The 26,641-nt window shown below is 41.1% G+C and overlaps 1 protein-coding gene across 2 annotated transcripts in view; it reads right to left on the bottom strand.

Annotated features, from left to right (window-relative positions):
• The window catches only part of cachd1 (cache domain containing 1), a 98,478-nt gene that overhangs the window by 19,027 nt on the left and 52,810 nt on the right, over positions 1–26,641 (bottom strand). For both annotated transcript variants that reach the window (XM_039811947.1, XM_039811948.1), the window contains exons 4-14: positions 21,166–21,272; positions 14,873–14,999; positions 12,872–13,016; positions 11,988–12,198; positions 11,665–11,814; positions 7,135–7,419; positions 6,033–6,182; positions 2,911–3,034; positions 2,688–2,805; positions 344–512; positions 57–199 (exon numbers count right to left, since the gene is read on the bottom strand). In XM_039811947.1, the coding sequence (XP_039667881.1) occupies positions 57–199; positions 344–512; positions 2,688–2,805; positions 2,911–3,034; positions 6,033–6,182; positions 7,135–7,419; positions 11,665–11,814; positions 11,988–12,198; positions 12,872–13,016; positions 14,873–14,999; positions 21,166–21,272 (1,729 nt within the window). The remainder of the gene's footprint in view (positions 1–56; positions 200–343; positions 513–2,687; positions 2,806–2,910; positions 3,035–6,032; positions 6,183–7,134; positions 7,420–11,664; positions 11,815–11,987; positions 12,199–12,871; positions 13,017–14,872; positions 15,000–21,165; positions 21,273–26,641) is intronic.

Raw genomic sequence — 26,641 nt, 5'->3', positions numbered from 1 at the left:
CTGTGCGCGCCCACAGGCTGGCCATAGCCGTGAGTTGTGTTCCCATGCGTGATTACCTTGAGGCCTGGGTTGGCTATGAGCCTGGTGTTGTCACTCAGGTAGGCGGTGTAGTGCTCCACCATGCGCTTCGTTTCGGGCTGACTGAGGTGCTCATAGGGAGAGGAGAAACTACCGGCTGCCAACATCACAGTGGGGGACTCTGGGAAAGAGACAGAAAGGGGAGGAAAAGGACCCTCAGATGTGCTAATCTGTGGTTTTGAGCTGACTATGGATAAAAATAAAGTTTGAAGACTCACTTATTACTCCCAAGTTATTATATATTAGTCCAGTGCTGTTTTCTTACCAACTGTGGAAAGCTGCTTGAAGTGCAGGCAGGAGCTGGGCTGACCCAGCAGGTCCAAACGATGGTACAGTAGCTTGGAGCTGGGAGCTGTGTTCAGGTTCTTCAGATGCTTCACTGGGATCTCCGGCTGCACGTACACGATGCACAGGATGAAAGACGTGTCCTGAACCTAGAAGATAAAAGACAGGAGTGGAGGATGAAGGCTGATGATAATAAATGTTTTTGTTACCGTTAATATAATATATCCCATGAAAACAACAAGACAGACAATGCTGCAGAATGCAGAATGAACGTCCGTTACATTAAAGCCATTGCCAAATGAGTTGCTACAAAGCTAATTAAGACTATCAGCTCCACACAACGCTCTCTGTATTTCTCAGTATGGCTATGTTCAGAAGATTGTGTTGTCCGGTGACTTTCCCGCGCAGAAACTTGAGTGAAGATAATTACCTCCATCATGTTTTTTTAATCCTCCGTGTCTTCCGTGGCTACCATGGTGGCTACTAGCAACTGTGTGAAGGGGGCGCGGGGGTGGTGCGCAGTCACGTAAGGCTTGTATCATGTGGATGCGCCAACAGTTCTGTTGTCATTACTTAGAATTCCTCATGGGTGGCGCAGAAACTACGCAATATAGCTTTAAACTAATGTACCACATAATGTAATACATTTGCCTTTAGTGGCAAGTGTGAGCCTGCAAATAAAATACTTGGAGTTGATGGAAGTCCAGTGCCTCTCCACTTCTTCATACTTTGTACAAACAAGAAGCCAGCAAAACTGTGACATTACATGCACTCCCTATCATACTATTAGCTCTTTTTCAGTGTTTAGCGTCAGCCTTCACAGCCAGTATTTCATGGGCCGCAGGCCTCTTTCCAGAGAAGATACAAGTGTACGGCTTAACCTCTGCTTTCACCCCACTGATTCTAAATAAACCATGCAGGGCTAGTCGGCCCCAAATTCTGAGACTTTGTTGTTAAATCATGCAAACTGTCAAACAAACAGTACATTTTTTTAGGCAGACCCAGGAGCTTCTGATAACTCAAGAATAAATAGGAGAAAAATTACCTCAGCTGCTCATTTTTAAAGACACAATTTTGTCTAAATTCTGGTCACAAGCACACAAACATGGTATATTCCACTAGACATTATTTGTCCTACAAAAAGAGAATTGTGTGGGAAACAACAGACTCTTTTTCTTTCTGGGCCAATTTACAATTTTTCTGGCTCTAGAAAGTTAATTTTAAAAAACGGAGGCAGCTGCCAAACTCATGGCAAATGATGACTGTTTGAACTCTAGTGCCTGTGTGAAAAAAACTAAATGTCAAAAGCTTTTTCTTTTTTTTAAACGTTTAAAGTTAAATGCCTACATCAAGTGTGATACTTCTGCTCCTGCCAAAAATCTAAATGTCAGAAAGCAAAAATACTCAATATGGTGTGATGTTATTGCTGTTCTGTTGCCATTTGTTCCTAAAACATGACACCTCTAAGCCGGAGAGGAAAAGCAGATTCAAGAGACAGACGGTTTCTGGGTGTGGGAGCACTTGGTTTTTACTGCACCAACTAATTTAAGGTGACGGAGGTTTGGTGGAGACATAGAGGCTGGGAGCATAAATCTCTACACTGCTTTTAGACAGCGGTACAGTAATGATAAAGAGTTATAGACAGAGATGGAAGAGGTAGAGAGAAACTACATGAGATTATTATCCCACCACGACAATGGCTCACTGGCACAGAGCCAAACATCACCATTTGTCTCTGCTGAGCGCTTGTTCTGATATATATACATACATATATATATATATATATATATATATATATATATATATATATATAAAAAAAAAAAAAAAAAAAAAATATATAAAAATATATATATATATACACACACACACACACACACACACACACACACACACACACACACACACACACACACACACACACACTTTGCTCACATTTACTCGGCATTCAAATGAGGAAACATAAGCAATTGCCAGCTTATAATTTCCATCTTCACATATGTTAATTTACTCTGGAAACAAAATATTGTATCCTGCTGTAGCGTCAACTCCGCTTTGTAGCACCTATTTTCTCTTTGGGAAACTTTAGAAAAACATGATGCTACTTGCACTATATAAGAACTTTAAGTATGTATGTAATTCTTCTCATTTAACATAGCATTTAAGTGTATGCACGTTTGCTTACTTGTGGGTGTAAAATAGTGAGCAGAAAGTTCATTGAGCAATCTAGGCTGAGAGGCAAATTGCTGGACTGTGAAGTTTAATGCCACCAGTGAACACGTGTCAGATGTTTCTACAGTCTCTACTAGGTCTGTACGGACACCTACCAGTTTCCAGGCGTAGCTGACGTTGTATGCTTCTTTGTTGCTGTCCCGGAGTCGGTTGGTGTGCCACGACAGAGATGAGTTGACTGGGACAGAAATGACCTGACTGCCCAGAGGGAGGCTGCAAAAAAAAAAATACACATCATTAAACAACAACAAATACACATAAAATATGTGTTTTTTTGAGGCCGAAGTCGACTTTTTAGTGTTCCTCATTCTGTCTTACCTGAGGATGTTCTGCCGGACAACAGGGAATCCTGGGATATTCTCGTAGTGGATAATGTCAGTGTGAAGGGGAGGCTCGGTCATCAAGTAGGGCCGTGTCAGTGACGGATGCATCAGGGTGTAACCTGGGAAATCAAACGACATCATTTATTAGTGCTTATACATACTAAAGAAAAAACAACATAAGAAAAACTGGATCCGCACAAACATTAAAGGTGCTCTAAGTGATGTGACACGTTTTTTAGGCTACAACATACAGCAAACATCTCCTCACTATCCGCTAGCTGCCTGTCCCCTGAACACACTGTAAAAAAACGTGGTCTCTGAAGACAGCTCCGGCTCCGTATTTTTTTTTACAGTGTGTTCAGGGGACAGGCGCTAGCGGATAGTGAGGAGATGTTTGCTGTATGTGACAAAAAATGTTGTAGCCTAAAAAACATGTCACATCACTTAGAGCACCTTTAAAACAACTTGTATGGACCAGCAGGGAATGTTGTGGTCACTGTCAAACAAGACAGGAATTACAAACAAGAATTACTCGTGATATCATCATTACTATTTAACATTATTCCATACACTCTGCCAGTTAAGTTGTTGTCTTTTAATTCAACATTTTATACAGCAACAGATCATACAGCTCTACTCAGTTTGTTTTGTAATTTCTTAAACAGGTAAGAGACAAAGCCAAGTTTGAATTTACAGCAGTCATTAAATGCAACAAGAAATTAAGTGACAAGGGTTGATTCTTAAATAACACTTTATGTGCCAGAAATCTATTCTGGCAAGTTGGTTTCCACATATTAACTGAATGTGCAGTAACTGCTCCAAAGTTAGTCAAACCTATTTCTTTAGAAGACCAGTAAAAACAATATATTTAAGAGTGTATCGTAGTGCTATTTCTCTAGTCTAGCCATGCTACAGTCACCTCCTTATCAAACCATAATAGCAAAAGCCTGAGCATTAAGAAAAGATGATACATTACAAAGTTAGGAAAACATAAACCTCCTGCCTGTCGACTATTTTGGAGTGTAGAAATACTAATTTTTGGTTGTTGCTTATTCTAACGCTGCTCTCTACCCAAAATCTTAAATTGCACCGAGAAAGACCACAGCATCAGTTCTAAACCAGATCAGTTGCAAACAGTACTCTGCTGGTGCTAGGGAGTGCACTGCTGTGAAAAACACAGCTCTTAACAGCAGCAGGAATCATTTTGGGAGAGCTAAAAAAAAAAGCCCTCAAGATACTGTATTGAAAGCCCATCTGTTGTGAAAGAAGTAAACAAACAGAATTGTGTTTTTTCTACACAGTTCTAATACATTCGGAAAAAGAGTGTGTTGGTTTCTCACACTCTTTGAGGAGAATCCATTTGCTGCATTAGACAAGGCATCTCTGTCTATATACGGCGTGGACACACGCATAGGGCCAGAGCGTTGATATAAAGTAGACGTACATCTATACATAATCCAGTTTAGGTACAGGCTTAATTCTGATCAACATACACTCAAAAAGATAAATGCCTCCCATGCAAAAAGCCTTCCAATTTACTCCCCTGCTATTTTCAGTTCCAGGTCCGGAAGCCTCTTGTCAGCCGTGTATTTACTTAATTGTATTTACCTACACTGTAATTGCCAGCAGACGATTTGAATGCCAGCTAATAACTTTAATGGGACTCGTTCGTCAATGTTTACAGAGTTGCTGCACTAATAAGCATGGTGCAGTAATAAGCTATAATTTGATGGCGTATTTATTACAATAACAAACATTTTAGAGGGGAAAAGAGAGACTCGCACAGAGTCGCAAAGATCCCCACAGCTGCAAAAATTAACTTGCAATAATTAGGTTTAAAATTGAAAAATTACGATCTTACACACTTGTTTAAACCATCCAGGTGGATGTCTGTTGATTTGCTCCACTATACTTCACGTCCCTCCTAAATATTTCCCCTCTCCACTACACGTCTTCCGCCTGCCCTTCACTGCTCCCTCTTCTGAGCTCCACCCAAACTAATGCAAGCGTTCATTTCACCCTCATCTTGTTCCCGCTTTTAGCATGGGGAGCATTACCCTACTGCCCAGGGCTCTAATACTAAACACAAATCAAGCCTGGGTATTGTGGTGTTCGTTGCTAGTCATATTAGCTCATAGCTGCTCTCCCTGCCGTCTAACTCAACATTTCAACAACTTCAAGTCTGGTGAATATTCAGTTTCGTTAGGGTCATTTGTAGTGTTTCATTAGGGGTGGCATATTTAAACGCTGAGAGGGTCTAAAGAAATGGGCAGAGCTCTGAGCTAATTCTTCTCTTTTCAAACATTTTTTAATTTTATATCGGTTTTCATTTTTACCACCTAGTTTTCATCTTTAGTTTTTAATACTAACTATACCCTAGCTTAGCAGGAGGACATTATTTCAGCCAAAATTACCAAGTATACGTATGGGGAATCAATCTGCAGCTACAGCGCCATTTAGCATTAATGTCCCTGCTCTGTAGGCCTACAGAGCACAACTTACCTGCTGTACAGCACCAGTGGTTTAGTCAAGACCCCCTCAGCTGAGGCCAAAACAAACCAAAACCGGACATGAGCACTACCGCCCTGCACTGTGGCAACGCACTGAGGCATGGCTCAACAGAGAATGAAATGCCAAAGAAGTGCCAGTGCTGCCGAGAAGATGTCAATTAAGTCTAATACGGGATAATGGCTGTGGAAGAAGTTGAAACAGACAAAACAACGTGCAATTCCACTTGTATGTGAAACAAAATCACCCAAATACACTCTATTCCAACAATTTGGAGTGTTTCTTTAAAGCTAATAAAGATTGATACCATGAATAGGCACAGACATGTTTTGCAGACCACTGGAGTCTGTCTTACCTGTCGGAGATAGATTATTTTCCTGATTGTTGCTTGTTTTGTTACAGACTGAAATCTAAGCAACACGAAATGTGTTACGGATTTCTTCTGCACATGGAGAAACCTTTATTTAAAGAACAGGCTGTCACGATTTAAAGCCTTATTTGGTTACAAACACCGCTGTTCATGTGGCTGAACACAGGTTAGAAAAGGCCCCGTTTCCTGCACTGCGGTAGACTGATTTCTACCACCTCGCCTGTCTCTGTGCGACTGACCTTTGTTGTCGATGAGGAACGTGTAAGAAGCCAGTGAGTCTTGGTAGTAGGTTACATCCTCCAGGATGTAGGCCAGGTTCACATCCACCCCGACCACGCCCAGGAGCAGGTTACCGAAATAACACGGCCGGCTCACGGTCATGATAAACCCTGGAGACAGAAGAACAAGAATCTAAGTACATTACATGTCATTTAGCTGATGCTTTTATCCAAAGCGACTTACAGTTTCTATATATCAGAGGTCGCACACCTCTGGAGCAACTAGGGGTTAAGTGTTAAGTTAAGCTCAGGGACACATTGGTTGATGTAACGCAGTGGGAATCGAACCCAGATCTCCCACGCCAAAGGTGTCATATCCACTGCGCCACCTAAGTAAAGTTCATTCAACACCTCATGTTAGTTTAATAAACTAAGATCACCTCTTTTTGAGCTCATTGTGTGCTTTCATTCATTTCGGTGCAGAATAAATATTTAACGGTCTTGCTTTCAGTAAAAGTATTTATTAAAGAAATAATGTGACATTTGCCGTGAGTTAGATGAGGAGATCAATACAATTTTAGAGAAACCCTAGAGCCAACAGGTAATTAGCTTAGCTTAGCATAAAGACTGGAAGCAGGGGGAAACAGCCTGTCCAAAAGGTAAAAGAAAATAAGCCTACCAGCACATCCAAATCTTAATTATATCACGTTTAAAATCGTCTCCCCTGGCAGGTCACAGGCCCAGTCACAAAATAGTTCCAGCATGTAATTGGTAGGCTGGATTTTTACCTTTAGACAGATCCAGGCCAGCTGCTCACAGTTTCCAGTCTTTATGCTAAGCTATGTTAATTGTCTGCTGGCTCTAGCTTTGTGTTAAGCTTACAGATATAGAGGGGTGTCGATCTTCTCATCTGACTCTTGGCAAGAGAGCAACAGAGCAAATTAACGCATTTTCTGAATATTCTTTCAACTTGTTTGTAATTGCAATTCATATTAATTCATGTTCTTTTGGTTCAATTTTATTAAATGGATCTTGTTCAGGATGAGAACCTTTACTGTCAGACCAACGATTCAAATGTCATTCAATATTATTCCAGGCTACAGTATCCGTCTAAACCACTCACCATCTCCCATGGGGTCAGTGTAGGGCAGGCTGAAGCGGGCCAGGTCGATCATGCGATTGGGCAGGTTAATGTAGAAGCGGCCCACTGTCGTCTCCAGGTTGCTCAGCTGGTTTAGAACCATCATACTTCCCTTCACCACCGGCATCATGGAAGCTCCGGCTGATCCGGACGAGGATGCCGCAGATAAGCGGTCTCGGTCGGAAGTTCGGTCGACGCCGTATTTCACCGAATTCTGCTCTGCGAGATCCCTCAAGAAGGCCAGCTCCTTGAGGCCTGTTACTCCCTCTGAAGGAGGAAGGAATGGGATACAGAGTGAATATGGGATAAGGAGGAAGAGTTCAATTTGTTTGATTTAATCAAGCACGGATATCAAGAACTAATCCATAACTGGCGGAATGGCTGAACGCCTACTAACCAGGGTAACTGTGCAAATGAAAAGAGGAGGCAGTGGTTGAAAGGAGGTAAAAAGAATAAACCGCTCTTTACTAAAGAACGCATGACTCAAATTCCTACTATAAAAAGGAATCCCACGGTTCCCCTTTCCCTCTAGCTGTAAAAGAGTTGGAAAAAAGAAATCATACTCCTGCCACCAAACATCGTCTGAATTCATCAAGAAACTTTGAAATGAGGAGTGTATGTAGAGAACAATTAATCCCACGTGTTCAAGCAGCAAGAGGCTTACATTAAAGGTCCCATGACATGGTGCTTTTTGGATGCTTTTATACAGACCTGAGTGGTCCCCTAATACTGTATCTGAAGTCTCTTTCCCGAAATTCAGCCTTGGTGCAGAATTACAGCTATTAGAGCCAGTCCCACAATGAGCTTTCCTTAGTATGTGCCATTTATGTCTGTAGCTATTGAGGAGGAGAGGGGGCAAGGTGGAGGGTGGGGCTGTGGCCTTGACCAACTGCCACTTAGCTCATTTGAAAGCCATGATGTCTCTCTCTCATGGGTGGGCCAAATTCTCTGGGCGGGCAAAGCAGAGAAAGGGGAGGTAACCTTGCTCCTTATGACCTCATAAGGAGAAGATTCCAGATCGGCCCATCTGAGCTTTCATTTTCTCAAAGGCAGAGCAGGATACCCAGGGCTCAGTCACCATTTCTAGCCACTGGGGGACCATAGGCAGGCTGGGGGAACGCATATTAATGTTAAAAAAACTCATAAAGTGAAATTTTCATGCCATGGGACCTTCAAACGGGATCATTAATCAAAGCGTATACTCTACATACTATATGTATTTGGCATCAGCAGCAGAGATATTTCATACATGCAGGCCCTGACTTGTGAACCTGCGTCCTGATCTCTATAAGCTGCATTTGTACAATGCTGGGCATCTGCCAAACAACAATTGTCATCTGTGAAGCTCAGGGATCATGACATGAATAAAGCCCTCATCACTTTAAAGAAAATATGCAGCTGAGTCGTTAATGCACAGTTCAAATTCAATCTTTCCAAGCCTCATAAAGTCATTTAGAGGAGAATGGATAACCATGGACGGCCCCTTCAGCTGTCCTGTGCAACATTTGGCATCCCACAACCTGGTGGGAAGGATAGAGCACAGACTGTCTGCCAGTATCCAATCATTGACTGGATTACAGCAGAATCCCTTATTAATGCCAAGGCTCTGCTGATCATCACACTGCGCGACTGACCGGAGGCAATGTCGTCACCGGTGGCAATGTCAAACGAACACAAAGGAGAGAGTTTGCTGACAGCACAGGCTTCTGTTCACTTTCTCCGATCTCACTCTTCTTTCTAGGATAGGTAGAATGTTTCTTATTTTATTCTTAATGTTGGAATTTTCAGGTAACTATACATATTAAAAGATACTTCCTTTGTTGCCCCTTACCTTTTCTTCCTTCCTTTCTACTATTTTATGGCATCTCATCCGTTTATCCATTCATCTATCCCTACTCATCCTTTCATTATTCTCCACTTTCCACTGCTACATTACGTTTCCTTGGACATTATATCTTTATTTGTTGCTGGTACATTCCTTTCTTTCTCATTAAGGTTGGGTGCATTTGTTTTTTCTCAGATTCTCTTCCGTTGTTTCCATTCACACCTGGATATGTTTATTTGTCATTTATTCCTTGTTTTTTTGAATCATTGTCTTGTTGGCTCCATCTCCGTTAATCTTCATTACTCCATCAGTTTTCTTCTGGTCCTTATTTCTCATCTTCCATTCTTCCTTTTAAGCAGCCACCATATTTCATGTCCTTCATATTTTTCCATTGTGCCAAGTTATTTTCCATTCCTTCCTTCTCTACTATTTGTTGTGTCTCCCGGTGGCGTGAACTTTTCACGTACTTTTTATGGATATCTTTCTTTCCTTCTGCCACTCTTCCTTGTTTCCATTTGGTGTGTCCTCATTGTCTCCCCTTCCATCTGTCCATTTCTGTGTTATTGTTAGATTTGCTGTGGTCTGTATCCTTCCATTTCATATACTCACAGTGCTCCTTGGGATCTTGTATCCATCCCTTTTCTCCACTGTATCTCGGACCTCCTGGTGTGTTCCTTGTTCTTCCTTGTGCTCCTCCATTCTGAGCTGGTCTTTATTTATCATCATGTCATTTCGTCCATTGATATCAAGATCCTCACTGTATTCTAGAGTTTGTTGTGTTTCATTCCACTTGTTGTGTCCCACTTGTTGTTGATTCGTCCAAAAATTACAGTTTTATATCTTTATGTTTGGAGCCTGATGGGTCCAGTTCAAGGGGCTCCATTATATCTCCTGTTCTCTCTCTCTTATCTCTCTCTATATCTCTCTCTCTTTTCTCTCTCTCTCATGTATATATTGTAATTATATATATATATATGTATTATGATATGTATGTATATCATAATATATATATATATATACACACACACAAAGGCATTTTTTGGAAACTTGAACCTGGTTCAGCAGATATTTATATGATTTACCAAAACAAAAGCTGAATAACAATTGTGTAATTATATGCTCTTAAAGGCTATTTTTGTGGTGATTATGTTGAACCTTGCACGGCCTGTCTGTGCTTTCCTCATCTCTCCCTACAACAGTGAGCATCAGTATTCGAGGTAATCAGTCCGTCATCAACCACTTACTCATGAACAGGCTTAATCAGAAAATCGCAACTAGAATGAAACGTTTACTCGACTAGTTGAATGGAAAATTCTAAACTAAATCAACAGCCAATCAATAAAGGATTAGTTCATTGTTTCAGTCATTCATCGAACAATAGATTTGTTGTTCAGCCTTCTCTAAAGCGAGGATTTTCAAACTTTTTTCCTTTTAATATGATATCTTCTATCTCTTTTGTGTCATATACAACCAGCTGAATACATGCATTTGTGCTCTGGGAAATTGTGACATTTTACAGACTACATTTATTTGATAAATCAAAAAACACATACAGCTATCTGCAAAATACAGTGAGTAATACGCAGGTAATGATCCACCTGCAGGGAAGAAAGCATCCATACTCTAGCCGACACTTTATTCAGGACGTTATTCAGGCTTCTATACACAGTTTTGGTGCAGAAGGTGGGCATTACACCCCCACACACACACACACACCCTTAAAACAATCAGCACTTCACATTTGGCAGGGGATGCAGGAAATAAGACACACACCCCCACAGTGGGCCTTTCAGCTGTGTGCAACAGCAACAAAACACATTTTTTTTTGGATATGCAATGCTAATAAACTCAGAGGACGATAGATTTCTGCATCCTTTTCATCATGAAGCTCTTTAAAACAGCCAAGGTCCTCTGACAGTCATACACAGAGTGAGCAGCACGCCCTTTGAAGTCTCACTCTCTCCTCTTAGATGTACCTAATTTCCATTCTCAGATGCAAAAATGATTTGTATTAATGGTGGACTAATGCATGCGCAGCAGAGGTGTGTGTGTGTGTGTGTGTGTGGGTGCGTGTGTGTGTGTTGTAGAGGGAGGTGGGAATTAGAAGAGGCAGATGGATGGACAAGGACAATAAAAGAGGAAAAGGAAGCATACACACCACACCAACACAACACACACACAACAAACACACACACAGGGGGGGGAAAAAAGGCCTTTGAGGTTCCTGAGCACCTCTCTAACCTTCTTCTCTTGAACACATTGTGACCAAGAATATAGAGCCGGATATCTAACACACAGAAACAGCTCCCAGTAGAGCCAAAAAAGAATGAAGCTCTAGCTGCAGATGCTATATGTGCAAAACAAGAAAACAGCTAAATCAAAATGAACGTGGAGAATATGTGACGAATAGTAAATAGATTTGCTTTGCGCTTTATTTCTAAAAGAATAGACTTTTCAGCTGGCTGCTGTTCTAAATACCAATATAAAACAATTTATAAACTGTAATTGTACAACTAAATGCAATATGTGAAACAAATACAGGTTACTATATTTAGTTTATTTAACACTGCAGACACGTGGGAAAAAAAATGTGTTTTTAAACTGAAAAAAACTGATAAAAGTCCAAATTGTAAGAAGTTAAGTGTGACCTAGTGAGTGACCTATCGAGGTAAATTCGAGTGACCTACCGTTCATGAGAGCGTATGTTAGGATCATGACCGAGTTGTTGAGGTGTCGGTTCTCCTCTCTGACCACAGTGAGCGTCGCTCTCTTCTCCTGCTCCGACGACTCTCGAGATGTGATGCCAGACGACAGGTAGATGATCACCATGTCTGTGGCTGAAACAAACACGGCACTCATGTCAAGTAATGTCAAATGAAATGACAAGAGAGTTGATTGTGTTGCAAAATATGCCAACGAAACGTATGCACAAGAGCTGGAATTGATCTCTGAGGCAGCGCACTGACAACTGTGCACGTACCCAGCACGCTGCTTCGCCACAATTTCTTACTCTGTTTGCAGAGACTGCTGGTGTTTCGGAGCAGCTGGAAGGCCTTCTGGAAGCCGGCTGCGTGCAGTGTGGCTCCATCAGACGCCTTGATGTTGGAGATGAAGGTGCTCATCTTCCTTTTGGTCTCGCTGGTGGCCGGAGAGAGCAGACTCTTATAGCACTGGTCCAGAGAACAGGAGCGAACCATCTCTGCCACTGACAAAATGGAGATCTGGAAAGGAGTGATAATGAGAACAAATAAAAATGTTATTTAATATAAGGTCATTGTATTTAAACAGGGACAATGCACAGTTAAACATTAATCTTGTATAACAAGGAGAGATGCATTGCACCAGGTTGTAGCACAATTGCCGTTTTCCAACCCGTAGTCCCTGGGGCAGGTAAGTAGCATAAATATGCAATGCAAGTGAAGTATATCAGAATATACAATTTTATAAAACACATTCACACCTAAATTACAATAATACATGTGTGCAAAGTTGCATCAATAAAATGATCATGGGCTCAATCGTTCCCACATCCTAAAAACACTCCCCACCACCCCCCATCCCACCCCTTCCAAACAAAGCTATGCAATCAAAACCCTAACCCCCGTCCATCACACACACACACACACACACACACACACACACACACACACACACACACACACACACACACACACACACACACACACACACACACACACACAAATGTGTACAAGTTTGTGACAATATCCATATTTGTTATATGTTAGTTACTTGGAATAACACTGAAAAATGATTGTTTCTTTTTTATTTTCCAAAACATTTAAGCATATGTGATGCTCTCTAAACTTGCACCTAACCCTGCATTCTTCTTAACAAAGCAAGGTAATAGAGAGAAGGCTATTCCTTTTTACGGACCTTGTCATGTTCATCTACAGCGTTGAGGATGACCAGTGCTGAGTCTCTGGCGATCTGAAGCTGGGTGTCCGTTACAGACGCTCCGTGGTCCACCATCACCACGATGTGTTTAGACTGGGGACGCACCGCAGACACATACACAGGCCTGCGGGAATACACGCACAAATACACACAAACATTAACTACACAGGAATATAATTCAAGACAATATATGTATATGTTTTCTGGAGTAAGTGTGACTCTGCAACTGTCTCACGTTATCTGCTAACTAAACATCATGGCAGAGTTTTCTTTTCTTGTCCAGTCTGCACTCAGCTACAGTTTTTAATTAGAGCTCTCCTTCCCTTTACTATTATGTATTTTTGGTTGAGGTTCAACATTGTATGCATTTCATGCCATCATTGCTGAGTTATTTCTCCAAAAACCATATGTGCACTACTTCCTACAACTATATGGGAAACCTTCAAGCAGTTCAAAAGTTACAAAAGGAATTTCACTTTTCAAGTTAATGCTTATGTGTTTCTGAATTACAAAATTAGATTTCAGCATCTTTTTAGGCCTTGTAGGATTGACAAAAAAACCCTTAACATAATAAACTTCCTGCTAAAGTAAGGAAATCCCCCCCAAAAATAGAAATAAACATCACATCATTATATGGACCATCAACGTTAAAAATAATTCACATTTGATTCACAAAAGCGGACTATGTGCTAACTGTTTGTCTACTGTTGGTATACAAGTAGGTCTAACTCTCTTTGTGTGTGTGTGTGTGTGTGTGTGTGTGTGTGTGTGTGTGTGTGTGTGTGTGTGTGTGTGTGTGTGTGTGTGTGTGTGTGTGTGTGTGTGTGTGTGTGTGGTCTGCTGGACAAGGAGACACTAACACAGGGTGGAGAAGGGGAGTGATGTACTCACAAAGCCTCATTCACACTTGAAGCAAGCAACGTCATTTCTCTCATGGCTGTATGCCAGCTCACTGACTTGAACAGCCAGAAAGAAAAAATAAATTCCAAAACACACATAAAAAAAAAGTGAGAGCCAATGCAAAAATGCACCAGAAAGCAAGCGAGAGACAAAAGAATATTGAAAGAAAAGACGAGGAAGAAAGAGACGGCTTTCAGCCGTGGCCACAAAAAAAACCACAACACTGGAGGTGTGAAATTCCAACAGGCTTTAGTGGTACAGAGCCACATTCCTGCCAAGGGCATGTGTAATCAGGGTGTGTAAGGGCGGCATGCCATCAACATGCCCTCTGGGCCACCCCACAGCAACTGACAAAGAGGGGAGGGGGATAAGGGCAGGCACAAGTTGATGTGGTTTTGACGTCAGCCTGTTCTGATACTTTACCATTGATTAAAAAAACTTTTCAAATGTTAACCGGTACCTGAAATTCGGTGCCGGTATGCAACGGTACCTTTTATGATACTTTACTCTCGGTGTAATAACAAAAAATTTATTTCAGTGAAAACAAGACCAAACCTCTCAATTTTCAACAAAATAAGCCCCCTCCCTACCTTCCTCTCCCCTCCCAAACCTGTCCCTACAACCTATTACATCAAATAATTACTAATTTCTTACACGGCATTGTAACTTTTATTGTTGTATTTGTATCTTATTACATTTATCTTATTGGTTTTTATTTTCCATCTCTTTCATGACTGTTTAATTGTTTTTAATTGCTCTTTAATGTTTTATGTAAAGCACTTTGAATTGCCTTGTTGCTAAAGTGTGCTATAGAAATAAAGTTGCCTTGCCCTCTCTTGGTCAAACATGCAGAGGAGAAGGTTGCGCTCGCTCAGGTATCGAAATTTGGCACCGACTGATTTAATGCAAATCTGTACTCTGTAGTACAGACGTAATTGATCAGTACTCTAAAAAGTACAGAGTTCGGTACCCAGCCCTAGTTATTAATATTTGATGACAAATTGTGTGTTTGCTGGTAACTTTGAGCTTGACATAAAAAAATAAATAAAAAATTACTCAAAAGTAGAGGTTGGTCTGTACCTGCTGCGGTGCTCGTAACTTCCCTTGCACTGGAACTTGTGGGCAGGGAAGACTGTAAAGATGCCCTCCTCTGAGCTGAAGTACTGCCACTTTATCCCCGGGTTGGACTTCAGGTTGTCTGCCAAAACTGTAGAGAGAGGAAGAACAGCAAACTTGTTTAAAAAAAAAATAAAAAAAAAGGACAAAAGGATAAAGGGAAAAACAAACCGGGAGGAGAAAGATCAAGTAAGGAAAAACAAACTGGGATAGGCCAGGTAAAACATGTGAGTAAGTAAGGAGTTTGGTACTTTTGAGAGTTTCTCTTTGTTTAGTTTCTCTTTTACCTCTTTCAAGAGGCAGCCCTTTCAAGTTTAGAGGTTAACCGTGATTCCTGTGTGAATCAGAGTGGGTGAGAGAAACCACTCACAAGACAAGATTAATCCAAAAAAACCACACTTCTCAGGTTCATGTATCATGCTAATTGTCATGGTTTTCATGATTGCTGTGTTGGAAATGTGTGCCGTTTTGGATCTGTAAAGTCCTTTGAAACATTGTATGCAAGACTTGACATTAAAAATAAATTTGACTGCACTTACCTTGACTTAAATATACATTATATTGCACATTGTGTTATGTGAATTACGGGAAATAATCTTGGACCTCTTTAGTTAAAATCCCAGTATTATGTTGAATGCTCGAGGTGTATTCAGACAAGACAGCAAAGCGAATTTGACTGCAGGACTGTTTGTGTTTATTCGCCCCAAACTGCCATTGTACTCCATTGACAGACATTAGCTGTACACTAGCTAGCAACAGACCATCGTGTTGTTTATCCAATACCTAAACCAATCAGCTCTTTGATCAGGGGAGAGCCATTTCCCATCATGCTCTGATGTTTTGTAGTCGGTGGATAGCAACTGTGCAACCTGGCTCCAAAAACTGCGACTGCCTTGATCTTGTGAGGTTATTGTTGAATACGTTTACATGAGATGATGTCCGAGCAAATCTGGATCAAATCGGACAGAAATGTAACCAGCATGCATTGTGTGGTGATAGATTCTGCGAGGCCTGGCTCATCTTGAAGGAGCCTGCTTTCAACAAAGGTACACACAAACGCCTGTAACATGTCTACTTTCCCTCTGATAAACAGCTGTGCATTGTTTTCTGTTATTGGCCTTTTCACACCTAATTCAGATCAATGCAAACCTGCCTATTCAGGCACGACGAGCAGTTAAAGAACTTGTTTCGGACTGGACATTAAGTATACACATGTAAATGGTTTTCCCCATTTACACCTCTCACAGAATGAATTAACTCGATGAAGAAAAGAAGTCTGAACTGTTCAACTACTTGGAAAGAATACAGTACATTTTTTTTCATGTGGATACTGGAACTCGATCTGCGTGTCATAACTGTGACTGCAGGGCGAGCTGAAATAACAGCCTTGACTACAACCTCTGCAGAGACACTGAGCCTGAGTATTTGCTCAACACTAACAGACTGACAGATTTGTTTTACTGGGTCAGAGAGTCAACAGTATCTTCCCAGAGATCCCATCACAAAGCCAGCAACTTCCTTTCCGCTCACTGCAACACAAAACTGCCTTTCACAAAGAGATGGGGGAGGAGAGAGTTAGAAAGAAACCAATATATTTCTTATTAGTAAAATCCTCAAACAGTATATAGCAAGTCAACTAATCCTATAAATATAGATTAACAATCTTGTCCGGATGCAAATCAAATAACAGTCGAGAAACTGTAGATATAGGGCTTTGGCTTTGCCATTTCACATGCACTTCTATTTTATGTCTTTACTTAAACCCAAATATCCACAAGACTCCTACTTGTTTTTGGCTAGAAATTAATATATAATATTCAGTCCAATATAACATGTTCTAAGAGAAAGTTTGGTATGATTTAGCCAGGTATTACAAGATTTAATTTCTAACTACTAATAAATATTCATCGTGGTTTCTGAAGGTCATTAGCAGCTGAACACATTTAGCTGACTATTTGTTATGATTTGGGTGGAGGTTTCCACAGACGGGTAGGAATTCAAATATTGTATTAATTAGGTCTACAGTTTTTGCCTGACATGCTAACCGCTATTCATTCATAACAGCTGGGTCTAAATAGTCTCAAAATGTGGTTCTTGGCTTGTGATCACAATTAATCACCTGCTAACGAGAACCTGTTTTGACCTTTTCCAACCTCCCAGCAATATTACGATCCAAAGAATTTTTTTTCAGGCAGGGGTGGAAAATCATATGTCAAATTTTCAATTTCAACTAATACTAAAATCCGAAACAACCGTCCAACTGCCAAACAATATAAACAGCACCAAAAAGCACCTCTGGCTACACGCATTTGGCAAAGGAACTATGTTTTTTTGAGAAACCCTGGTCGCCCATCATACATCATCCTTGCCCAGTCACTCAATCCATCTCTGAGGCTCATATAAACAGGAAACACTCCGTTGTGTTGACAGTGGATGAAGGGCCCTGTATACATCTGTCAGACTACACTGCTCCACTCTGCCACCAGTGTTTAGATTTTCCCAGAAACAGATGGGCAAGCCAAGAAATATGATCCAAATAACACCCATTTTCTACAACCGTAATACTGCTGACGGTTTGTAATGACCTGCTTTGATACATCTGCATCCACACACACACACACACACACACACACACACACACACACACACACACACACACACACACACACACACACACACACACAGCTTTGAGTATTGCACGCTAGCAGAGAACGATCCAGGTATTGCGAAAACATTTGAAGACCCAAGTGTATCTTGTATCTGGTCTCTCAATCTTTCTTTCATTAAAATTTTGTTAAAAACAATGACACAAGTAGTTTGATAAATATTTTACTTAAAAAAAAATATGGTAACATTAACGCATGATTTCCTTATGTATTTCTGTGTTCTCCATGTATGTACTGAGTAAACTGCTGATGTTTAGCAGGTAATGTTTACCATATTCCCCATCATAGATTAGCATGTTAGCATGTTAACGTTTGCCAATTACAATAAAACAGAACAGCTGGGGCTGATAGGGATGTTGATACTTTTGCAGGTATTTCATAGATAGAAGTTTTGGACAAATTTTTTATTTGGACCCGACAATGGCGCTACATAGAAAGTGATGGGAGCACTCGAGTTGTACAGACATTTCGTCAACATTTAGTCTGGACCAGTGTTGTTGTACTTGAGATCATTCTTGGTCTAGACTTGGTCTCAACTAGGGCTGGGTATCGTTCAAAATTCTTCGATACCGGTACCGATACCAGTATTGTGACTTTAATACCGGTTCCTTAACGATACTTTTTCAATACCAATTTTCTAAAACAAAAATAAGTGACAACATTACAGCACAAAACATGGTACATGAGCAGTCTCTGTGTAAGGTAGAGTTTTTCCTGCGTGTCTCTACGACGTGTAACTTTAGACAGCTGATTGGCTCACTGACGCTGATGAGATTTACCCCTTAGGTATCAAAACTGGGTATTGAATAACAAGGCATTTTTCTGATACTCGATACTTTAGAGGCAATTCCGTCAGTGCCTAAAAATTGAATTCGGTACCCAGCCCTAGTCTCAACCCCTCAAAATCTTGGCCTTGTCTTGGTCTTGATACACTCTGGTCTTGGTCTTGGTCATGCATCGGTCACAGTTTAGGTCTTGACTACAACATTGGTCTGGAACACAGTGGTGGACCGAAAGCCCGGGCAACACACCATTCAACCTCGTCATCCATAGAGTCCTGTCGTTAGAGTGGCTTTATAAACAAAATAAATTATAGTGAGCATCTGCATGCAGTGTGTGGTGCTACATTTTCACTCTTTTAGTGAACATTTACAACATTAGTAGTAAGCTGTACTTAATTTGAGTTGAGTTCACTTTAGTTAAGGTTCTGTTGACCTGATGCAAATGAAGGCAAGGCTTTGCAGCATGACAAGGCCACTGAGCACCCATGTGGATGAAATTGCACAGGACGAAAGGAAGGCTGCAAAGAGATAAAAATGGACGGAAGAAAGAAGATGGATCAAACTAGTCCTCTAATCAAACAGCACTCCACCACCAGTCATCTTTCATCTACTTGTCTTTTCAGCCCAACCTGCTGGTACCACTATTGATGCCCCCCCCCACATCCACTATCTCTCTCCTGTTTCCCCAAAAAAGTAACAGGGAAGATGAGAGGAGAGAAATGGAACAAATACAATACAGTCTTGATGTAATTACTCCATTTCAATCAGCTCTCACCCCTCCTTTCATCCCCTGCATTCATCATTCTCTCCCCCTCAATTATCCCTCCCTCTTTCACCCGCTCCTCCTTCCTCTCTGTAGCTGCTTGTTTAGACTGGGCTCAGACAAATGGGAGAGAATGAATACACTGGGAACGTGGGGGTCAAGGAGGGCTGAGTGTGAGAGACAGGGAGAGGAGAGGGGTAACTTGAACTCGCCGTGACAGGCTTGCAAGGAAAATAACACCCAGCCGATGGTGACGTGTTATGAATGGCAGTCATTATGAACGGTTTGCAGAGAGAGGAGCAGGCTGGGATGTCTGGAAAAAACATAGGAGAGGGGCTGCAGAAGAAGAACAAATGATGTTGGAAGTTACCTGTAAAGAGGGAAGGAAGAGGGGGGCAAGTGCAATATCCAGGGTTAAATGGAGGAGTAAAAAGTTCAGTATGCTTTAAATAAACTAGTTTGTATCCAGTGTCAACAACACATCTAAAAAGGAAAAAGCGCTGAGCTGTTTCGAATGGCACGATACACGAAGGTGGGACGAAAAAAGTTGCCGTCATAGAGAGGGAAGAGATTTGAACTTCAATCGTACAAATGGGGTAACGGCACACACTGCCAGATTGTCTTTAAGCAGTCCATCCAACATTTATTTTAGGATTATTGCGGCCAAAATAATTCAATTTGCAGCAACTATTTTTAAAACCCTGATCTGAAATCTGCAACAATTTTGTGTTATATTGCCAAGTAAGCTAGCTAGGTAAAAAAATGTTTAAACACTGAATTCATGCTATGCAATATAGTGCTGTCCACAAGCTCTGCAAACCAAATGGTTCTGTTTAAGTTTTGGTGACTTAACTTGGAGAACTTTGGTTGCCTGACAAGACATTCCATAGGGAAACACAGCCCTTGTCTATGTAGTTAAAAGGAAAGGTGGAGTTTGAAGTTGGATTTTTATTTGATTGGGACTGGTAAAAGCAGGGATCGGTAGAACTTGCTTTAATTCTTGCGATCATACAATGACAAATTCCTGGCGGGAACTGGCAGTACATTTATTTTACAATGTGTGCTGGACTGACACTAGAAGTTTAAGAGACACGGAGAAAGGGAGTTCAATATTCCGGGAAGTTTAGCCCGTACTGCATGTGTCCCGAACCCATGTAATACAGCTTGATATTTCTTCTCTGGAAGCAGAGGGAACACACTGCTAACCAAGCGATGGCATCAGAACAGTAAAACCAGCAGGAGAAAGTTAGCCTTTGCCTGGTCTTTAGTCAACTTGGTTACATTTTCTTCCTAATCATATGCAGACCGACATATGTGGTGCAGACACGTGGGTTTTACATAGTAATATTCTGCAATGTGCTTATGCAATCTGGAGCCTCAATAAAAGTAATGTGGGAGCAGTGCATTGCTCTCTCTCCTATGACTTGTGAGGACCATGTTGATGTTACATGTATGTACTATGATGACATGAATACATCCATTTGAGGTAAAGTGAGGACAAAAACGGACAAAGCCCTTAACAGGATGGTAACAACATACACTGCCTGAATACAATAGCAGACAGAGTTCAAAGTCAAACAAAGTGCATTTGATCTCAGGCTGTAAAAATCATTTTAAAATCAAACGGGAGGAAAAAAGAGGGGAGGAGGAGAGCCAGAGAGGGAAAGAGAAGAAAGTGAGTGAGGGAACACAGGAGAGAGTGTGAAAACATCTCTTTAGACACGCACAGCTAATTATTTCCACATCAGATCAATGTCCTCTTCTTTGAACATTTCAGAAGATAAGAAGAATAGAAAAGATAATACAACTGCTTAATTAAAACTGGTTGCCATGGCAATGTCTGTTAAATTATTCAACATTTGGTGTGCAGTGCAGTCCATAGTAAAAAAAGAAAAGGATTCTGACGTTTAAATGGTTTAAGCTTTGTGTGTCCATGTTTCAGTTGTTAAACCAAGTCAGTTTGTATGTGAGCAAATTCGTGCCCTTCTTGCGTGTGTGTGTGTGTGTGTGTGTGTGTGTGTGTGTGTGTGTGTGTGTGTGTCAAACCTGAGTTGAGGTCCCGTCCAGGGTTAAAAGCTCGGCTGTTGACGTTGGGGGAAAGTCTGTCACAGCAGATGGTCTTGGATACGTTGGTATTGAAGTTTCCATCAAACCTAAACACACACAAACAGGCAACATTTGAGACATTTATAGAACATGTTCGACTCATTTGTTGGTAGAGCAGCTCTGACTTTTCTCTCAGCATTAACAGATTTACTATGCCGCAGCTTTATTTCCAATAAAAACCAAATTCACAGGTTTTTCAAATACCTCTGATGTTTAGGTTTTAACTTTTTTTTTTTTAAGATCTACACAATTTACACAAATAGTAAAGATATTTTTGTGAAACTATGAAGTTAATCCAATTACATGAAACATCTGTTGAAACTAATAGACCCTAGTTGTTTCATCTGAGCTGAATTGTATCGCTGGCTATATCATCTGTTGCCCAGACCTCATATTAAAGTAGGAGTAATTGGCTGGTGAATAATATTTTCCATGGAAAACTACTTGGATTTTGCTTTTCTTTCAACAAAGCTTATACCCAGTTCCCTGAATACATCTGTATAACGTAATTGAAGGAAGGGCTGCCTACTGTCACAGAACCTCAAACTTGCATTATAATTTTTTGTCCAAATCTTTGGAACTAATTGTACTACACGTCATCATGGCTATCTTTACTCTTTTATAGGGCTGCTCTCTCTTAGTCGATTAGTCGACTAATCGGTCGTTTTGGTCTTAGTCAACTTAGATTTCTTTTGTCGATTAGTCATGTTTGATGCTTTTTTCATGCTGAATGACTTATTTCCAAGAAACGTACGAGCACATCTCTGGTAAAGACAAGAATTAAAGTGGCGCTTTTGCATGACTCTTTGCATGACTCTTTGCGGAGAAACTCAGATTTACAGATCTGTCGATTAAATTAACTAATCAATTAGTCAATACAATTGAATGAGTGTTAGTCGACTGGTTCAAGTCCCCATATGGACCAAAGCAAGGCACTGAACCCCTATATATATATATATATATATATATATATATAGGGGGTTCAGTGCCTTGCTCAAGAGCACATTGGCAGTGCCCAGGAGGTGAACTGGCACCTCTCCAGCTACCAGTCCACCACCATACTTTGGTCCATATGGGGACTTGAACCAGAATACCCTCCGGTTCCCAACCCAACTCCCTACTGACTGTGCTACTGCCACCCCCATGTATTAAGTTTAAAAATATCATGCTAGTTCCCGGCAGCGTTGCTTGCTTGCACTGTAACAGAGCTCTGTTGCAGTGTAAAAGATGAGGCCCAGTAATGCAGCGCTGTCCTTGAGCATACACACACCCAAATGTGTTTAAGAGGTGTCGAAAAATGAGACCGGTGTTGCCATCAGCACATCTTTAACACATGGTTTTCTACGAACATCTAAAACACATATCACATTACATTTAGTGTTACGCAACAGTATGGGTAGTGTTATTTTAAAATCTATTTTGTGTGTGCGATTTGATGTTCATATCTCTGGATTTAAGAGCTGATAAAGGGGGAGGTATGCAGAGGAGCACAGCCTGTTCTGCACTGCACCAAGCCTGGGTGCTTTGATCCTTCCATCACCCCAACTACACCCCCCCCCCACCCCCCCAAACCTGGCTTAGGAACATTCACACGCCGCACACACACACACAACACACACACACACACACACACACACACACACACACACACACACACACACACACACACACACACACACACACACACACACACACACACACACACACTCTCTCTCTCTCTGGGTCCCTCTGCTTGCAGACCTGGCCCTGGCCCAGTTTGATTGACAGGTGCTGTGATGTGCACGCTGTGTTGAACTTCACTCATTTAGAGTCCCATAAGGCCAAAGTCATTACTATTCTCCACAAACCCACTTTGCATAGAAGCGGTGAGCAGGACGCTCAGCACAAATGTGTGCCAGATAAAAAATACATTTGCAGCCGCTTTGAATTCCACATCAGAAACACATATGAGAACCAGAGAGAGAGAGCGAGAGAGAGAGAGAGGGAGGGGGGGGGTTCGATTCTGATCAAACATTTTAATGAAGGCAAAAACATCTGTTTTGCAGGCTGGACTTGCCCGTCACAAGCTGGAACAGCACGCTAGATTTACAGAATATTAAGAATAAAAAGCCAAACTCTTATCTACAAATGTTTCAATCTGAATGCAAGGTGCTTTAAATCATTCTTCCATTCATCATGTTTATAAATAATGTATTGTAGGAATGCTTGCTTGATTAACCATAACTCCCAAAAGGGGTTGTTCTCTATGCAACAATTAGAAATTAGGACAATTAAACAGATAGACAGCAGCCGTATTGGGCCTGTGAGTGTCCTTCAAATTCAAACTACAATCTATTGATGCTCTTTACATTACATTTTTTGTTGTTGCTTTAAATCCAGAATAAATAAATATATTCAATGCATCAGTTCTAAAGAGAAACAAAAAACAGGCACCCACCTCTAAATAAGGCAGCACCTATCATGTTCAACAGTTACTAGCCATCCACAGTTAATATCCATTATATTAGGATTAAACCCCACTGCAGGAACCATGTATATATACACAGAGGAGGCAATCACACACACCATTCAAAAAGCCCAGTGTCTACAATTCCCTTGAAGAGGTTTGCTGTTGTGCAAGCTCCAACATCAAGAGTAATACCCTTTCTAATGTGTTTGCAATGCTTCAGTAAACAAACAAAATACAAATTTGTAAAAATCTGTGAATAGGCAAGAAATGGGAAAAAAGAAGAGAGTGAAAGTAAAGGAAAGCAGGCTGCCTGGCAACAGTAGTACATTAATGATAAACACCTACGTACCGCCAGACATTAAATTTGCGTAATTAATAACCTTACTCTCACCTATCTACGACTGTCTGCCTCTCGATGTTACGGACACTCTTTCAATAAGGGCCGTTTTTTAGCTTTGACAAAGCGATGTCTCATGTTATTTCACACTCTCCAGCAAAATGTTTCTTCTTTTCCCAGTGTGGTGGCTCTCTCTTGGCTCTCATATTTAAGGCTGTTTGACTCCCTGTGGTCGTTACATAAAGAATCATACAGCTGTTTGTACAGGCGAACCTGCTCGGCCAGTCTTCCCAGCCAACCATGTCGAAACAGAAAGCGCAGCGCGCGCCAAGTTACAAGAAGTCAGAGGTGCATGACGAGGAGCCTTTGCACTGGAAACAACAGATGTGGCGATATTGTATGGCACGCGCACCTGGAGCCTGGATCACCATGGCGACCATAAACCTAGCTTCACATTGCTGTGCTGCCCATTAATTTACCTACTAGGGAGAGTAAAGGCTCTGACACACCAACCCGACCGTCGGCAGAAAAGGCAGTCGAACTGATCAGTCGGCTCCCGTCCAAAAAGTGCCTCGGGAACACACCGAAGTGTCTCCATAACAGCAGGCGGCGCTAATCCGTACTGTCGCCCCAAAAAATGAAAACCGGAAATGACAAACGCATCACGTGGGTCCAGCTTCTCCCGAATTTCAAAGCCGACCATAATGACAGCTCGTTCGGAATACGATCTCGTATTTTATGAAAATAGTTCACCGAAACGTGTTTCTGAAAACATTTTTAAGCAAGAAATAGGCCATGAAGTTGCTGAATCTGTCTGTTTTTTTGATCGACAAAGGTCAGTTTGAAAGATTTTCGTCAGATTTTGAGAGGCGTTTGTCACACTCATCCCGCTCGTCATTTCCGGTTAAGTGCACTGATTCACTAGTCAAGGGCTAGCACTCCACCAATCAGATTGGTCATTGAGTCCGACTGCCCACTGGCCGATTCAACAAGTCAAATCGGCCCAAATTAAAGCCGACGGCTCCTCCAACTGACGACGGCATGGAACACACCGAACAGACTCGAGTCACCGACCTCGCCAGACTGTCCGACGGACGATAGTGGGGTTGGTGTGTCAGCACCTTCAGGGGTGAACTGGAGAATGCGCTCCTTTTGTTATATTAACTTTTCAAAAATCACTCAGGTTATTAGCAATGTGATGACTGCAATCGTTTAGATGCAAGTCTGAATGGATGTGCAAGTACTGGAGACAGGCCAGATAATGGGGACCCAAAGACCTCCCTCCCTGCTTAATCTGTCCTTGAATATCAACTGGGGAGGGGAGGAAGGAAATAATAAAAAAAAAGGTAAGTATTGGAAGGACTATAAAGAGGAGGCGAGTATATTAAGGGAAAAGAGAGACTGGAAGGAAGAATAAATAAACGGAAAATGTATGGGAGGAAAGGACAGAGGAACAAAGAAGAGAAGGAGAGAGGAAGAGGTTGACATTAACAGAGGCATGTGGAGAGAGAGAAAAAATATTTACACCTGTTGAGGTCACTTAAGTAAACCCCCTCCCAACCTGCCTGATATTTTGCCATCTCCTTCTCTGATGTGCAAACAGAGGTATAATCATTGTGCTGACTAAGAAACCAGAAGATCAGCTTGATCCGAAGCTGGAACTCTTGAGTAGTTGCCACGTATACTCTTGATCTGGACTGTAAATCTGCCGATCGAACAGATGGTGAGAATTCTTCTTAAGAAACAGGAGCTCTGTATTAGCACTATGGTGTCTTTAATCTTTAGGTTTAATTTATGAGTGAGGGTACTGGGTATTCTGCAATATCATCCCTCATTTGATATGATGATATAATGTTAGGCATTTGGTTTTCTCTTTAGCTACCCAGACCCATGCTAGTGACTTTGTTATATGGGACGCAGCAGAAGCAGGTATGCAAACCAATATGCGTACAATTCTTGTAGTTGAAAAACCTGCAATATAAACATTATATATTACCCATCATATATCGGTTTTGTGAAATGAGTTTGAGACCCTTTTGCACAACGCACATCTCAGTTGTCTCAAACATATACTGTAGTGTGAGAAAGCTTTCTGAAACGTTTTATTTTTTTTTTTAAAGAAAATGAAAAAAACACTATATCTAAATGTTCAATATAAGGCTAAAAACAAAACAAAACACTTGGCAGGAGTTGGACAAGGATTTGATTCCAACTGCTTTTTGAAGATGTTCCCATTCAAATAAAATCCTTGTCTATTGTATTGGAAAGTGAAGGCCTGATTTATGAGAAAGATCTGTATTTGCCACAGATAGGAGCAGGGTTGCGAAAAGTATTTCTTTAAATTGTATTAGACACAGTAACAGAGGTAGTAATGGGCATAGACTTAATGTGAAGTGGCAGCATGAGGTGATTTATGAGTTAAAGTGCTCATATTGTGCTTTTTCCTTTTCTTTGTGTTATATATCTTTTTGTGCATAATAGGTTTACAATTCAAAAAAGCCCAAAGTCCACCCCAAAGGCACTTACCATCTCCAACAGAAAACACCGTTCACAAAGTGCTCCAAACAGCTCTATTGTAGTCCAGCTTTTACTTCCGTCACTTTTTAACACACATTATAATGCTCGCCTAG

The sequence above is a fragment of the Perca fluviatilis genome, chromosome 9 (assembly GCF_010015445.1).
Source record: "Perca fluviatilis chromosome 9, GENO_Pfluv_1.0, whole genome shotgun sequence".
NCBI lineage: Eukaryota > Metazoa > Chordata > Actinopteri > Perciformes > Percidae > Perca > Perca fluviatilis.
Note: the sequence above shows the minus strand (reverse complement) of the source record. Positions and strands in the feature narration are given on the sequence as shown.